The following is a 17135-nucleotide window of genomic DNA, read 5'->3' as shown; positions in this document are numbered from 1 at the left end:
CCTTAGGACACTGTGGGACAAGGATTCCAGAGGTCCTATTAAAATAGGAAATGATACCCACTATCTGTCAATAATAAAATAAAAAAGGTAAGAAAAGAGTTGGAAAATAGTATGACTTCTCTTCCAAGCAATTTTTCATTCATGCATTTCAGAACGGTATTAGAATAGTCCCAGGGGTTCGAATCTTTCTAAAGAGAAAGATTCAAGTGTATACAGTTTTCCACAACATTCATATATCAAATGTACTTACAGCTTTTTAAAAACAAGTAATGCTATTCTTTGTCTAAACTGAAAAATTACTTCTACTCCAGAAATGTTTTCACAACGAGCAAAAAATTTATAAGATGAGTTCATCTATTATGCTAAATAAAATGTAGATGTGAAGCTCATGCAATTTAGGTACTTTTTGAAGGCTAATAACCCAATGTATGATTGAGAAAATATTGTAAGAAAAAAAGGAAGAAACTTCTGGAAGTGTTCCTCTATAAACAAGACAGACTTCATCTCAATCAAAATGGAAGCACGTTGCTTGCACTTAAAATGAGAATGGTTTCGTAAGGGTGAATAGACTGAAGAAGCAAGGAAAGCTGCAGAACTACAGATGATTTAAAATGACAACTCCTCTAAAAGTGAGATTATAGGAATTCTTTACTTAACCAGTTTAGACTGGAAAACTCTAAATTGGGAGTGTTATGTGAAGACTAAATAGAAGACACTATCCATGACTGCTCATGAATCACTGGGTATTTCAATTCATTATCTCTGCAGAAACAATAAAAGTGAGAAGTACACTGTTACTAAGGTTAAATTTAAAAGAGGAACTACAAAAATATGAAGTTGGTTGCAGCTTAGTTTCTTTTTAACAAAAAGAGTAAAGTCTTTACTGACTGTAAGACAACGATTAAAAGGCAATATATTGAAAGTTCAGAAGGAAAGAATTTTAGGAAATCAGTCAGAGTTTGGAGGGGAAGCTATTAGAAGTAAGAATGTATCTTGCATAAATTTAAGCCATGATCAAAAGGAAAAACAAAAAGCTCAAGCTGTCAGGTTACAGCTTGCAGTGTGCAGCAAGGTAGTCAAATAGTATTAACATCATGTTTGCCTTGTTTTTGCACTTTTCCCTAAGCATTCATTAGTGCTTACTATCAGAGGCATGCTGCTAGAACAGACTGGCCTTTTATTTGATCCAGTGCAATCATTTTTATATTGACACTTTGCATGCTCTACATGTTGAATCTGAAATACAAGGCTTAGTTGGGAAATTTACACTTGAACTTCAGCTTGATGTTATAACATTTTTCATAAAAATATGCTGATCCATGATATCGAGCAAGCAAAAACCCAACACCAGTGTTCCAAAATTTTATTTAGAAACTAGATAGAAAAGAAAACAACAACCCGCCTCGCCGCAAAACCCAGATCTGCTCTCCAAACTCATAATATGTACAGATTTTCCTAGCCAGTTTTTCTAGTAATGCTTTAGCCGAGTCTAAGCCAAAAAAACATCTAAAAACAACAATAACAATATAATTAAGTCTTACAGAAGTCAATGAATGTATAAAATTAAAACTGTTCAGACCTGATCCTAAAGATATACTTTTAGCCGATCTAAACAGAAATCTGAGATCAACACACAGAACATGAGTAAATTTACTAGTCTGTCAGATGCAAGATGATTCTGGAGAAGAAAAAAAAGTCTCAAACACCACAGAAACACCTGCATATGGTGATTCCAGGAGGCAGAAGTTTTCCACGTCCACAAAACACTCAGTCACCTTATAATTCAAATCCTGTGATGGTTAAAATTTATATTGAATAATAACAGCATTAAAAAAAACCCTCAGTTTAATTATATTTCACACAGCAATTATTAATTCACTTGACAGGCCAATGGTACTGAAGAATACAGGCAGGCCAATGTTCTTACTTAGTGTAACGCTCCAAAACCACCTTATGACCACGTCCTACCAACTATTCTTCTGTTATACTAATATCCCATCTATCTTCTTCTATCCCAAACAGAAAGCCAAGCCTCCTTCCTTGAGTAAGATCTTATAAGGAGAAAATTATCAGATTTGCATTCTATCTGACGGAGTTCCAAGAGTGAAGTGATATCAGCAACACAGGCAAGACTAAGGCTTTACTAATGTGTCACCTTCTCCCACAAGTAAGGACAGTAGACTTCAAACACCTTTAACTTCATGATCAACCATGGTAAATGATGGGCATTATTTGCCCCACAGCATTCAAAGAACAGGAGACAATAAAAAATTTAAGAAATTAAGTTCTGTTGCACAAAGATATTCCAAATGCTGAAGTGTCAAAATAATCTAAAGGAATCAGCCAGTAAATGTATGCACTTCCCTATCTCCCTAAGGAGGAGGAAGGAAAGTTAAATCTAAGCTGCCAAGCATTTAAGATTTACCATAAAGCAAAGATGCATGCACGAAATATAGTGAAATTTGTCTCAAGAAAACCCACCAAAACCAACAAAAAACCCAACCAAACAAAAAAAACCCCTAAGTCAGACTACAGAAGTCTAATATCTTAAGCTCCTATGTGCAGGAGTCGCCCACCTTCTACCAGGAATGGAGATTCCAGCATAGCATAGAAAGAAAAGCATGAATCCAAAACTAAGAACAGGTCAACTTGCCAAAGCAGTCCAACACTTCATCTACACTATGCTCACCATGGACTCCTGGCATGCTGGGGTCAAGTTCCAGAGCCCTGCAATGTTATTATATAGCTTTAATACATGCAGTGGAGGGAATCTCTCACCTACTGCAGATGAACAACAGCAGGGCTGCAGAATTAGAGCCACAGAAACTCAAAATTAAGTAGAAAAACCCTCCAAATCTCAGTTGGAGTATTGTTATTGTTCATGGCTGTGGCTCAACAAGTAATTCCTCAGCAGTGGCATAAGTTCATTAGCTCCCATCCTATTTTATATTATACTAGCACAGTTTGCATGGCCATACCATGAAAAAGTGTTAGTTTAGTCCTTAGGAGAATATTCCAAGCCTGTACATCTCCCATTCAGGTATGTTTGTAATGCTACAAAAACTGTATTTTCACATTATCATGAGTCTTGCCATCTTCTTTACTGGGAATAATTAAATGCAGATGCTCAGAAATTTTATTAAAAAGAAACATTGATGAGCTAACACTAAACTTGAATTATCCACATCTGAAAACGTCATCCTTCATTTTACTACTCTGTCAGTATCAAGTTTCCAAAGACCTTGAAAAGCTATTAACAACTTACAAGTGTTTGAACAAAACAGTTTAGAAAACAAACCCACTTGTATTATATTTTCCTCCTTCCTTGTTTTAGCAATCCTGCTTTGAGAAGTAAAAAGGTAACAAAAACCATGGAAATAGTATATAGTAGTTGTTTATTAGCAAACCGAAGCTGCCAGTTTCTGTCGTGATATTTCAGTAGTGAATATCTACATAATCTAAGAATATGATTGGTCTTTAGTGTAATCACTAAGAATATCCTTGTTTTTTGTCTTGTTTTAATCTTCAAAAGAGTCACGTACTATATAAATAACATGATCATTCTAAGTCTGGGGAAAATGGATTCATGAGTCAGCAGGTATTCAAAGGTACTATTTGAATTTACTGATCTTAAGCTGAAATCTATCAGCCCAATATTAAAGTGACAAATGATATATTTAAAAAAAAGAAAAATTAAGAAAATAGTATATTTCAAAGTCTACTAAAACTTAAGGCTCCTTGCCCAGTTTGTTGAGAAACTAAGAAAGGAAATAAGAGATCTGGCTTTCATTACTAACCACAGAAATGGCACTTGGCAGGAACAAACCAATTTCATTGTTTATGTAGCAACGCTTTCTTCAGTCAGAAAAATGAAATTAACTGAGGCTTCTAGGAGAAACCAGAAAACACATTTCACAGAGAGACTGAAATATCCCTGAAGATGCTCAAAACTCAACTGGACAAGGCCCCGAGCAACCTACTCTAACTGGACCTGTTCTGAGCAGAGACTATCCTAGATGACCTACAAAGATCTCTTACAACCTATATAGTTACAGGATATAAAATTGTACTTTGTTTGTATTACAGGAGTATAATCATCTTAGCACTGTTTGGGTATTTCAAATATCAGTTCCATATGATGGTAAAGAGGAAAACTAAAGATGCATCAAAAAAGCCAACTATGCCTAAATACATATCTGCTTCCTATAAAGGGTCTTAATTCTGCCAGCCATGAATTTTGATGGCAGCATTAATGAAATGCAAATCTTCATTTGGAGCTTTCAAATACAAAGTTATGGCAGGAAAAAAAAAAAAGAGAATAAAAAACCCCCACAAAAATCCCCCCTGAAATCCACCTGAAAAAAAAAAACAATGTGTATGCTGTGTCCGCACTACAGTGTGTTTTAAGCACCTTGCTCCTATGCTGTTATCTGGTATAGGGAAAAAAAAACCCTCAAGACTAAGCCGGAAACTGAAAGCTAGATTTGGTGGAAAACAGATTATTCAAGAATTTTTTTTCTCATAGATGCTGATCACAAGTCCCATAAGCCACCTAAGCACTTTCCATTACAATTGAAACAGAACCAGGTTTCTGAAACTACTGATTCATCCTGACTTTCAGGAACCTCAGGAGAAAGGAACTCTTAAGCTTGCCAAGTTTACATGTCCTGGTTTCAGCTGGGATAGAGTTAAATTTCTTCCTAGTGCTGTGTTTTGGATTCAGTATGAGAAGAATGTTGATAACACACTGATGGTTTCAGTTGTTGTTTTCAGTTGTTGCTAAGTATCTTGTTAAGGGCAACTAACTTCTGCTACCAAGCTAGACTGGGAGGAAGGAACACAGCCAGGACAGCTAGCCCAGCTGGCCAACAAGGTATTCCATACCATGTGACGTCATGCTCAGTATATGAACGGTAGGCGTGATCCAGGAAGTACCGATCGCTACTTGGTTATCGGTCAGCGCAGGTGGCGAGCAATTGCATTGTGCATCATTCATTTTGTATATTCTATCATTATTATTATTATTATTTTCCCTTTTCTGTTCTATTAAACTGTCTTTATCTCAGCCCGCAAGTTTTTCTCACTCTTACCCTTCTGATCCTCTCCCTGTCCCACTGGGGAGGGTGGGGGGAGTGAGCGAGTGGCTGCGTGGTATTTGGCTGCCTGCCAGGTTAAACCATGACATTACATCAAAAGGGATGTCCTCTAGCATTCCCCTCAAGCTCTACACATCCTACTTGAAGGTTCAGAGTTAATGTTAATGCATGACTAGTGGTGTTAAACATAGAAATGTTTTAAACTTGTCCTTTGAAAAAGGAAAAAAGAAGCCTGGTTAATTAAGTAACTAATATCAGAATTCTTAATATTTACTTAGGTTGCAAAATTAAGCATTGAACAATTAAAATATGTCCAAATATAGAATGATTGTGCATACTGATATAAACAGCAAGCACTTCAGCTGCAAAACAGACAAAAAATTTTTAGAATTTACTGGCAAAAGATGTTCAAGAATTACAGCAAAAATAATTTTTGCATGTAACTATGTATTTCACATACAAATATATGTTTGCTCTCCAACATTAAGAGCTATGGTGAAGGACTACACAGAACAAACTGAGCACCTATCAGCCCTTATGCACAATAAGGAAACTCTGATATACCTGTCAACACCTATAGCTCTCAGGAAACTAAATTGACCAATGTACTTTCCTTGTCACAAGAGAAGTTAAATACATTTAAAGGCTATTGTTAAAAGTTTATGTAGTAATATTTAAATTTATTTTTATCTGTTTAAGTAAAATAGAAGCATAGTCTGTCTTCATCTAATCCTTGTGGTTGCTATATATTTTAATTGACATATCAAAATGACATAGAATAGAAAAAACTCACAACTGGTTCATAAGCCCCATAAGTATTTGTTATGGAATCACAAACAGCAGGATTCACACTCTGCAGCACAGTCTTCCCACAAATGGGAAGCAACTTTTTTAACAGAAGACAGAGACACAACTTGTTATCAAGTTACGCCTGAGCATTTAACAACGACGTTGTTTTACTTTCAAAAAATATTAGGCACTTGTAGAAAATAAGTTTTCATATATAAATATTTAATGCCATGTAAAAGATCATCCTCCAAATATTTTTTTTTTTAATATGTCATTGTCAGAGTTGAAATTTAATTCCAAATCACCTGGAATGTTAACAGTAAAACCTACATCTAGAAAAGCTCCCTCAAACCAATGAAACTTTCAGAAGAGTATAAGCCTTTTTAATCTGAGCATGGACTCAATGTGCAGAAAGAGCAAATCACTTAAAGTTTCTACAGAAGCAAAAGATCATTTTAAGAAATAAGCTTTTTTTGTGTCCCTGCTCAGAAGGGCTTACTTTAGAAACTGTATGAATTTTCACATTTAAATAAACTTAAATGACGTTACCAGAACTTTATCTTCACTTCATGATTAATATCGCAGTAGCTTCTGATTAAAAAAAAATTGAAGGAAAAGTCTTACACACACTTTGCATTTTCAGCATTTTGCATTTTCAGCAATGTTATATGTGGAGCTAGTTCTACTTCTGTGTTTCCAGTGTTGCTTCCTATTTATTTCAGGCACAATTTTGTGAGACTTCACTTCCACATACTTCTCTAGCTTTAATGTATTGTATTTAATTAATAACTCATAAGTGAATATGCTGACACTTCAAAACAGATTCACCCAGTCATATTACTCAATTCTTGAACTTTTGAAAATGGCAACTCAAGTCAAAGGCACAAAACAGTGCTAGGAACAGAGAATAGAAAGTTATTTCATTGCATACCCATACCTTGATACTGCATGCAGTTCCTGGCTTATCTCAAAAAAGATACAGTACAACATATACAAAGAGTATATGCACACACATGAGAATTTTTTCAGTATAAGAGGAGATCGTACAGAATAGGTTTCATCTGCCTGGAATAGACAACTGAGGACACAATCCATTTTCATTATTTTCAGTAAAAATACGGGGCTGCAAAGGAGGTTATCAATTAACAGGTTAAAAAGATCACCTTTTATATCAATACAGTTATGTCCAATTTATATATTAGAAAAATATATTTCTAAGATATAGTAGATATATAATTTTCTATTCTTTTTTCTAATTATATAGTATATAATCCTACATATAACCATGATCAGAGTGACTGCACATCAATAAGGACCAGTACCCCTTCCCAAGCACCTACTACACCAGGGAATATAGTGGGAGACAGCAGCAAAGATAAAAACAACCCTTTGCAAGTGATGTGATAGTAATTTAACAGTAAGGGCAAGAAAAGTTTCTGAAACTGAAAGGAGAAAGAGCGCTGATACAGAGTTGCAGCTTTTATGCTGTCACAAAATTGCAACACGCATGGATGAGAAACTCAGGACTTCAGAGCAAGTTCAGAAAAAGTATAAAGGAGGTGTTTCCTTCCCACCAATGTGACCACTGTTTAAAAGCTAGAGAGAGATGAAAAAACCTTCCAGGAAAATTAATTACTTTGGCCAGCTTAACAGCTTCCAGTGCATGTTCAATCATTTATTCAGTCTTCTAACACATGCAATGTTTCCTTATATGCTACTAAAGTGAAACACAGGGTACTGGACTGTGCTAATGTGAGTGACCATGTTTCTCATAGCAATGCACCATCAAATATTTTAGCACAGGGCTGCTCCGTATCATAGAGAAGCTAACCATCTTTTCGTGTTCCTTCTCAGTTTCATACTCCTCTGCTTGTGTTTCTTCTTCAAGCTGTTTAAAAGAAAGAAAACACTCCCAAGACTGTAGGCGGCTACAAGCAGCTTTTACTTTTTTTTAAACTGGGTGTTTGACAGAGCACAGAATAGCTTCTATTTTTGTGAAAGAGATATTACGAAGAGATATTACAAAGTGGTGTCTGGATTCTAAATCCAACAACCGAAGAGCTAGGGAATACCTGCTTTATGGTTATCCATGTCACTGATTTTAGCTACATACTTAGTCTGTGCGGTTAAAGTGACAAACGAAGAAGCTGTACACAACCACATAATTAAAGTTGCTCATCAAGCACAAAGGGAAGGTTGTACAGGCAACCAGAAACTGTATTTTACAGATTCTGAGTTCTTGGCTTTTCAAACTAAACAGCACTACTAAAGAAAAAATCCTTTTTTAAAAAAATATGCTCTTATTACTTTAGGGACTTAAACAAAAAAAGCATCCCGTCTGATCGAACCACCGTTCTTCCATGTGAAACACATGTTTCTGTAACTGGAACAGACCAACAGTTGTCTCTCATAGACTTCCACTACTGGAGAGGAAGGACTGAGATCCAGCACACTGGCTTTGAAATCAAGGTAGCCTTGAGGAACCCACTATTCTGGCCCGTCCTCATTGAACCTAGTCTCCTAGTCTACACTGGATGCATCTACATTGAACATGTCTAAATTGGCAGTTCGGTTCAAGCAATTCTTGTTTTTCATGTAGGTCATCTCCACTTGCCACATGTTGGTTCAGGTACACAAGGTTTCTCCTGAAATTTGCACTCATCAAAAACTAAACCAGAAGCTCTGACCTAAAGGTTGGAACAACTGGGGGGCATGCCAGTGCTGACCTGCTGCCCGCCAATGCAGGGATGAAACCAACAGATGAATTCAGGGAATTCCTCACCATGTTACCACATGAGAAGAATCCAGGCATTTCAAACACAAGACAGCACACTGCTCCAACTCTTCAATAGATGTGTTCAGTTATTTTAGCATAGCATGATTAAAACAAAAAATAAAGAACACACCACCAAGAGGAGGGAATAATTTACGCCTCAAATTGGCATATGAAAGGGTAAATTGGCACACCAATTGGCTATACAGTCAGAAGGACATTACTACATGTCAAGGATTATCTTCCTCTCCACTTCTGAAGGTGTCTTGTCACCACAAATCTTCTGTAGTTTGAAATGGTAAGCAGCAAATCCCAAGGAAGCTTATCTGTTTCCCTAAACAACTCGGCACTTTAATATTTAGTCTAAACTATAATTCTTAAAACAGCTTACTACCAGAAAGAGTGAAACATGTTTTCCTGACAAGTCAGCAAGACTTATTAAGCTTGTGTATGATAGCACAGGGCATCTTCCTCCCACTTAAATTGGTCATTATTTATTGGTTTAATTCTGTCAATTTCTTTTTTGTTTTTGAATTTTTTAAATTCCAAGTTTCAGTTTCAAATTATTTTAACTTTCACAGAAAAGTAATATAAGGGAAAGTAATCACCATTCATAAATGAAGCGAAGTCTGGGTTTGTTAAGGATTACCTCAAATGCACACAAAACTCCTAAGTAAAGCTTCTTATGTTAGTCTCTGTATGCTCAGTTATATACATCCAAGGCCTTTGCCCTGAAGAGTTTAGAATCTAAATAGACATGAGGCAGAGACCTCAACAACCAATCAACTGTAACCAGTGTTTACTATATGACTTATCTTTTGTGTGGACAAAATTGCTTGACACTGGATAAACTAAGCAGAAACATTTTTAAAGTAAGCTAGATTGCTGGAAGACAAAGAACACTGAAAAACAAGGCAAGTGAAGTAAGCGTGAAGCAGAAAAAACCCTGAAGAAAATGGGTAAACTAACAATCCATAAGCACAGAGTGAATGGGGTCTAGCAACAACTACAGCATGTTCTCTTGAGACACGAAGGCCACTGCTGTAGCAACTTCAGCATCTGTTCATATTTGCTGGTGCCTCCCGCTGACTCTGTCCTACTCATGCCAGACCTCATGGCAGCATTTAAGAATGGCTGTAGCCACTTCTCTTAGCTTAAAAATAAGTATGTAATATCACTCATTACTGCACGTAATGATTTGAAGTGAACACTTCCACAAATGTTTTAGTTCTAGGTCAGTCTTTAGTATGTCAAGTTCTTGTCTACTACATACTGGTTCCACCTATTGAAACAGTGGTAAAGTGACAAACTGAAGTAGATGTTTGTTTTGATACACAGATGGTCAGGGATTTGCTCGTTGTGCAGTTACATCTGCTGGTCAGCAGCCTACGAACAGGCCTGAGATGAAGGGTTCCTTCAAGCTTTCTAACAACAAAAGCCTTTTCTGAGAAATCATACATTGACACTTGGGCACACATTAGTGATAATCGTCTGTCAAGCAAAAAAATATTTTAGTTCTGTAACAGAGAATAAGACTTTTTTTTTTCCCCTCACCTAAAGTGCTATACCTTCTCTAGATCTGTCAGACCTGGTAGCAGATTCTCCTAGCAAGCAGCAAACATGAAGAATGATGAAAATCAGACTGTTGGACAGACACAGAAAAGCAGAGAATTCAGAAGTCTCTCTCCACTGTCATGTAGAACTTTTACCACAAAAGAGATCTAGTGAGTACCTTTGCATTTTCTGTGGAATTCTAGCCTTCAGTCCTGATTCGGTTACCTTTTTGCTAAGGACACCTTTCAGCATTAAATGACAGCCTTGCCAGTAAAATGAATATATACTTTTGAATCAGCTCCAACAAAGCTTCACAAGTCAAATGAGAAGTTACGTTTCACAAACAAAAAATCTGAAAAATCAAAGGCTAGTCCATTTTTCTCATCGCACAAGGTTTTGCAATACAATTCGTGATCTAAATACATTTGCCCCCTCCTCAAATAATAAGTAACAAAGCAGAAATATGTATCACAAGAAGTTCTTTAAATCGATCAAAAGCAGAAATATCTCGGAGGTTAAATCTTTTTGATACTCCAAGGCACAAAAATAGTCAACATGATGGCAAATTTAGTTTTGACAGATGGAGAATACAAAAAGTCAAAAAACTACACATTGCACGTTTCTTGTAGGTCAGTATTTCACATAAGGCTATAACATGGAATTTTTTTTTTTTTTTTAAGATTAGATTGAGATATTAGTGGTATTCTTCATAATGTAATCCTTTTATGCAGGAACTGAGACTGAACTGAGACTTTTCCTAACTTGTCTATAATACCAAGTATCCTTAACAAGTACCCTTATTACTGGCCTTCAGCAAGATGGCCTCAGACAACATACACAATTCATCTTCCCTTAGCCCAAACACTGCACAGGCTACAAAACCACTGTGGGGAATTTCCACAATCACTTGCTTATAAACTGTGTCACTTCCAGATTTTGCATCTGATGCATTTCTGAGCATAAACACTATCCCCTCCCCCAAAAAAACCATATAATCTGAGTTTCTCTTTTTGCTCAAATCTGAAGAAGTCATTAATGAAGAACCACCTATTTTTCAACTTTTGATTTCTAGAATGTAATCTAGATTTAGGATATACATCATATATGAATGTTATTTTCTTAAGCTGAAAATTGGATTTGCTATTCAGTTACTTGCCATCACTTTAATCAAAGCTGGTACCACCAACAAAAATAACCTTATTCAGACAGGAAAATATAATTGGTTTAGAAATGTGTATTATAAAGGCAGAAGAAGAATATTATAAATAAACATCCTCATGCAATTCACACTCAATATTAAGCTGTAGGTTTTGTTGTTTTTAATCTGTAATCACGAGTGACTATATACCTTAGTAAGGCCAAAAATATGATGTAAAAAATCAACAGAGTCATGCAAGTAATGCTAGCAATGGTATCTTAAACAACAAGCGTGTCTCCTCCCATCCATCCCCTCAGCAGACACACGCAGGAATCACAATGTGGGAACTCTGCCTGTGGTGCTGAGATTGTTATTGGCCATGACAGGAGGGCTCATCCTGAAGGCATATTGGGAATACAATGGTGTTACTTCTCAGCTATACAAGAAGGTAGCAGGTGGTGAGAAAGGAGAAATTTCAAAGTTAATATATTTACAGGCAATCACTCACCTATTTATAATTGCTTGGAGGCTCCCTCAGAATTAAAAATTGGGAATCAAGTTTGTTGCAACGAAGTCATAAACAAGTAAACCTGATGGCACCACTATATTTTTCCAGAGCAAATAAATTGTTCTTGAGCTGTCAGTCTAGTACCTTTCATATTTACTCAATTCATGTTTTAAGAAGTGCTCACAAAAAAGGGGGGAAATTGCTAAAGGCATAGGTTGACTTAGTTCAGCATGGCAATATAGCACAGGAACCTATCTTTAAAAAAGCAAAACAGAAAACACACAACTCTTCAGCTAAGCAGACAGTGATTACATTGATGTGATATACTCAATTACTTAACTGCCAGGGGGCCTAATGTTGCTCACGCAGTGAGAAGCAAAATTACACACGTTAATAAAATGATTGGAATATTCAATATACCTCTTGATACACCTCTTGATATCTCATGACCTACGATGTTTTTTCCAGAAGTTTATTTAACAACAGCACAAGATCTGTTTGAACAGCCAGAAGACAAATTCAGGGAAATAATAAAATAAGGGTTTTTTTGCCAAAGAGTTGCAATGACAATTCACAGTTAAAAAAAGATATGACAAACATAAGGACAGAGCTAAACAGCCAGATATCGTCATTGTGCTTTTAGCTCAGCAAAAACTTTTGTCACATAATTTAAGATGCCCAAAACCTGCTACAGTATTTGCAAGTTATGTACTGGCAAGCCATTATATAAGTTAGATATAAAATATGGCCAGACCTTAAACAAAAAATCCCAGGGTACTTTTGATAAGTTGTCAGTAGTTGTGCTTTAACATATATATATCTGAACCTTACCGAGAACTGTAGTGGTTTTACTTCAATCCTAGAAATTACTTTCTGTTGCTGATTTTATTGACTTTAAGGCAGAATATTCTGGATTTACAGCGACACTGTAGATCCTACTGCATAAGGGTTTATGATACAGAAAAGAAATTGTTTACATCCAGATTTGTTAGAGGCTGGTTTTTTAAATGTTTGTTTCAAGTACCACAGAACCAAATTTCAGAGAGTCACTGACTTAGAACAGAAAGTGAAACACAGCAAAAATTTGTGACCCAACCCCCCATCTCCCATTCAGGCCTCAGTCTAAATCTATGACCTTATTCATGGGTATATTGTAATGTGAAACAGTGATAACTCCTACAAAAATGCCAATAAGTAAATGACCATAGCCTCTGAGGCAGTTGCTGATCCTCCATCAACCTCTATGCCATACTGTAAAGTATGTCCGCGATTCACCAGCAGAATACCATTTACCCCCTTATCAAAAAAATTCTACAGATTAAGTCAAAATAAATACAACAAATCTTTTGTTTACAAGCATATTTTGAAAGACAGGTATTATCCTGTATTTCACAGGATTAATTCGCAAATCAGTGCTACATTAAATCAGGATTGTTACGAGATGGTACTTGCATAGTCCCGCATGAACTATTTAAGCAAGTTTTTTCAGAGCAGCAAGCAATATAGCTATTTTTTTCAGAGACTGCCCTTAAACATTTTCACACAGTCTTTCATGATGAAAATCCAATCCTGATGGTAGCGACTGGGCTCTACTACATCCTAAGAGATAAAGGCAAGATCACTGCAGACAGCTTTTACTCAAATATGTTGAGATTCAAAATAAAACAACAACAACAAAAAAACCCCAAAACGCAATTAGTAATAATTAGAAGCAAACACAAAATATGGATCCTTGCAAAATATGCACCTGCTTCAGGATACAGAAAGAGTCTTTTTAATACTAGATTGTCTATATACAATGCTTCATTTTTAATGCTTTAGTTATGGAATATTTATACACAGAAGTGACCTACTATGTTGCTGAATACAGTTTTATGCTACTACAAGGAAAAAGAGCTATTATTTCATGGAACCTGTTTTTATTTTAATCTTATGCTTCCATTATGAAATAACTAACACACTTTTACCTATCCCTATTCTGCATCACACATAGGGATGCATTACATGTGTCAGGAAAAAAAAAAAATCTAATAACCCACAAATCATTAGCAGGCTTGGTACTGGATACAGAAATGGGATTTTAAAATCAGTTCCTTACAAATTCTACACCCTATATCACAGAAGAATGAGTACATCATTATTTAACCCTCTACACAAATGCAGCCCACAATGAAGAGCAACAGAATGAGTATTTGATAGACCAGGAGTAGAGGATTGTCAGAGATGGATAAGGTACCACAATGGGCAGTCTCATATTCAAAACAATAAGCCAGCTATTCATAACCCATGGGGAAAGAAAAGGCCCAAAACAAAAAAACCCCATGGAATTAATTCACCCAAACAACAATTTTGGAAAGCCACTACTACTTGTGAACAAAAGATGCTAGACGTCTCATTAATATTTTGTTCTAGCACATTACTCAAAATGATCCATTTTCAGCAGCTACTCCAGCAGGAAATAAATCCAGAAGTACATCAGAGGTGAGCCAAAAATATAATAGAACCCACGTAGAAATTGTAGTTTTGTTTTCTAGGAACTGCATAGAAAAACATCTCCAAGTTTACTTCACCTAAAAGCCTGGGTAAACGACCAAGGCTCACACTCGTGATATCTAAGCCTTTACCAACACGGTGAATACATTAAGCACTCTGCTAGATGCGCACACATCCCTCTTACCCGCACTTGTAACCATCTTCCTGCTGAGCTGGGAAGAAGGACCTACTGGAATACCCCAGGTAGTAAATCTTCACTGCTAGGGATTTGACACACTTGAAAGTATAAACCAACCACGGCATGGAGCTCTTATTCACCAGAGCGCGAACTAAATAGCTCCCCTCATCTTCCAGGCACCGTATGCATGCACACGAATTGCAAGTCCTCATCCTTATGACACCTATGGACAGACACACAGAACACAACGCCTAATTCCCTGTGAATGCCCGCCCCCCCTTGCACGCACACAGAAAGCACAAGCTTTCCCTCCCTGCACAAGCACACACAGACGGGAACCTCTCTCCTCACCGCGCGCAGGCAGCCCGGCTCCCCCCGCAGCAGGGGCGCAGGCACAGAGAGCGCCCCTCCCCACCGCAGACACACACAATAACCCTCCCACTGCACACACGGACTCAGCACAACACCCCGCTGTGTGTGCACACACGGACGGGGTTTAGCCCCTCTCCCCGCAGAGCCCTGCCTTTGCACACACACAGCGGCAGCACTCCGCGCAGGCGCATGATACTGGGGTACCCTCGCCCCTTGCACTCCTCAGGCATACCGCAGGAGCACCCCTGCCTTTGCACGCACACAGCAGAAACACGGTCCCCCGTGGTGCACAGCCCGCCACCACGTACCCACAGAGCAGGAACGCTCCCCCCGTAAGCACACACAGCAGAAGCAACCCCCCATGCACGCAGAGGGGGAGAACCCCACCACTGCACACCCCAGATCCTCCAGCCCCCCCGTCCCACTGCATGCAGGGGGAGCCCCCTCATTGTCGTCCCCCCCCAAACGTGGAGCCTCCCCATTATCCCCCATTGCCCTCACTCAGCGAGGGCCCCTACTCCTCCCCACTGCCATCACAGCAGCCCACACACACACTCCAAGACTCCCACTGCCACCACAGCAGGGACTCCTTAGTGCTTCTCCCCATTGCCACCACGCCAGCCCCCCACTACATCTTCTCCATTGCCACCACAGCATGCACCCCCGACTGCTCCCCCCCAATTGCCATCACAGAGGATCCTCTCGCTGCTCCATTGCAGCCACTGGGCACCCTCGGGCCCCCCAATGCCACCAGAGCAGGCCGCTCCCATGCCATCCCCCCAATTGCCACCACAGCCCCCACTCCCTGCAGTCCTCCTTTGCCACCACAGAAGACCCCTTCGCTGCACCCCCTCCACTGCCACCGCAGCAGGGCCCCCGCACCCCCCCATTGCCACCACAGGGCCCTCCCTTCCCACTGCTCTCCCCAACTGCCACCACAGCGGGGACGCCCCCACCCCCCGCCCTCACGGCCGGGCCCCCCATCCGCCCCGCATTACCCCTGCAGCCGGGCCCCCTCGGCAGAAGGCCCCTTCACCCCTCACAGCCAGAGCCCCCCCACACCTGCTTGCGTGGTGTCGCTGAGGTCGTAGCCGCTGCCGGGGAAGTCGCGCAGCTTCCTCCCGCTGAGGCAGAGGATGCCCGAGCTGCCCGCCTCCTCCAGGGCCCGGTCCAGGCTGCGCACCGTGTGCGGCTGCGGCAGAGTCGCCGCGCCCCAGTGCGGCCCGGCCGAGAAGGAGAGAGTGAGGTGAGCGGGGATCCCCAGCCCCCCCGCTCCGTTGCCGTTGCCGCCGCCGCCACCGCCCCCCTGCCCGGCCGCCATCTTCGCGCGGCGCAGACCAGCCCCACAATAACAACAGCCAGGGCCGCCACGCCGCCACTGCGCAGGCGCCGCCGGGCCTGCAGGGGGCAGGGGGGGCCACGGGAGTGAGACGGAGGGGCCGCTGGCGGAGGGGCGTGGCTTCTGCGCTCCCCTCGGCGGCCCTCACCAATCCGCGGAGGCGTGGACCGAAGGGGCGTGGCTCCGCAGCTCCCTCGCGGCCTCCCTCACCAATCCGCCGCGGCGGGGGCAACGGGGTGTGGTTTCCCGAGGAGGTGCTCGCCAATGAGAGGCCGCGCGCGCGCCAGGGGGTGGGGCGGTTTGTGGCACGCGGGCGGCGCGCGGGCGTTGCGGGGAGCTGTGTGCCGCCGCCCGCGGGGCTGCAGCGGGACCGGGCGGGCGCGGGGCGGGAGCAGTCCCGGGACGTCCCGCCGACATGGCGAGACGGGCCTGGCGGGGCGCCTGCGAGCGGGGTGCCTCTTGCAGCCGGGCCGGGAGCGGGCGCGGGTCAGTGTGTTTCGGGAGAACGCAGCTGCGGGGGGGGTTCAGGGCAGGGGCCGCCCCGCAAAACAGAGGCGACGTTTATGTGAGCTCGGCAACCACAGCGCCGGTGAAACGGCATCCCTTCCCGGTCGCGGAGCAGGCTTGCCTGTCGGCGGCATGGCAAATAGGCTGTTTTCACTCCAGTGAGCCGTTTGGCACTGTTCGGGTTTACCGTCGTATCTATGGCAACACAGGTTATCGATTGCTCCTCAGGTTAAAAAGTCACCTAAGCCAGATGCATCAGAGCATCACCTCTGTGTTGAAAGCTAATAACGAGTAGTGCCTGTCAATAACTGCAGATCCTCGTTAGTGGCATGAAAAAAAAATCAGTGAGGAATCTCCCACAGCAGAACAAAGGGGAATAGGAGTAAGG

The 17135-nt window shown here is 40.7% G+C and overlaps 1 protein-coding gene across 2 annotated transcripts in view; it reads right to left on the bottom strand.

The window, feature by feature from the left end:
* Positions 1-16279, bottom strand: part of LRCH2 (leucine rich repeats and calponin homology domain containing 2) — a 57928-nt gene extending 41649 nt beyond the window's left edge. For both annotated transcript variants that reach the window (XM_075162108.1, XM_075162109.1), the window contains exon 1: positions 15964-16279. In XM_075162108.1, the coding sequence (XP_075018209.1) occupies positions 15964-16222 (259 nt within the window). In that variant the 5' untranslated portion in view covers positions 16223-16279. The remainder of the gene's footprint in view (positions 1-15963) is intronic.
* Positions 16280-17135: the final 856 nt, after the last annotated feature.

This window comes from Calonectris borealis, chromosome 13, assembly GCF_964195595.1.
Source record: "Calonectris borealis chromosome 13, bCalBor7.hap1.2, whole genome shotgun sequence".
Taxonomy (NCBI): Eukaryota; Metazoa; Chordata; class Aves; order Procellariiformes; family Procellariidae; genus Calonectris; species Calonectris borealis.
Note: the sequence above shows the minus strand (reverse complement) of the source record. Positions and strands in the feature narration are given on the sequence as shown.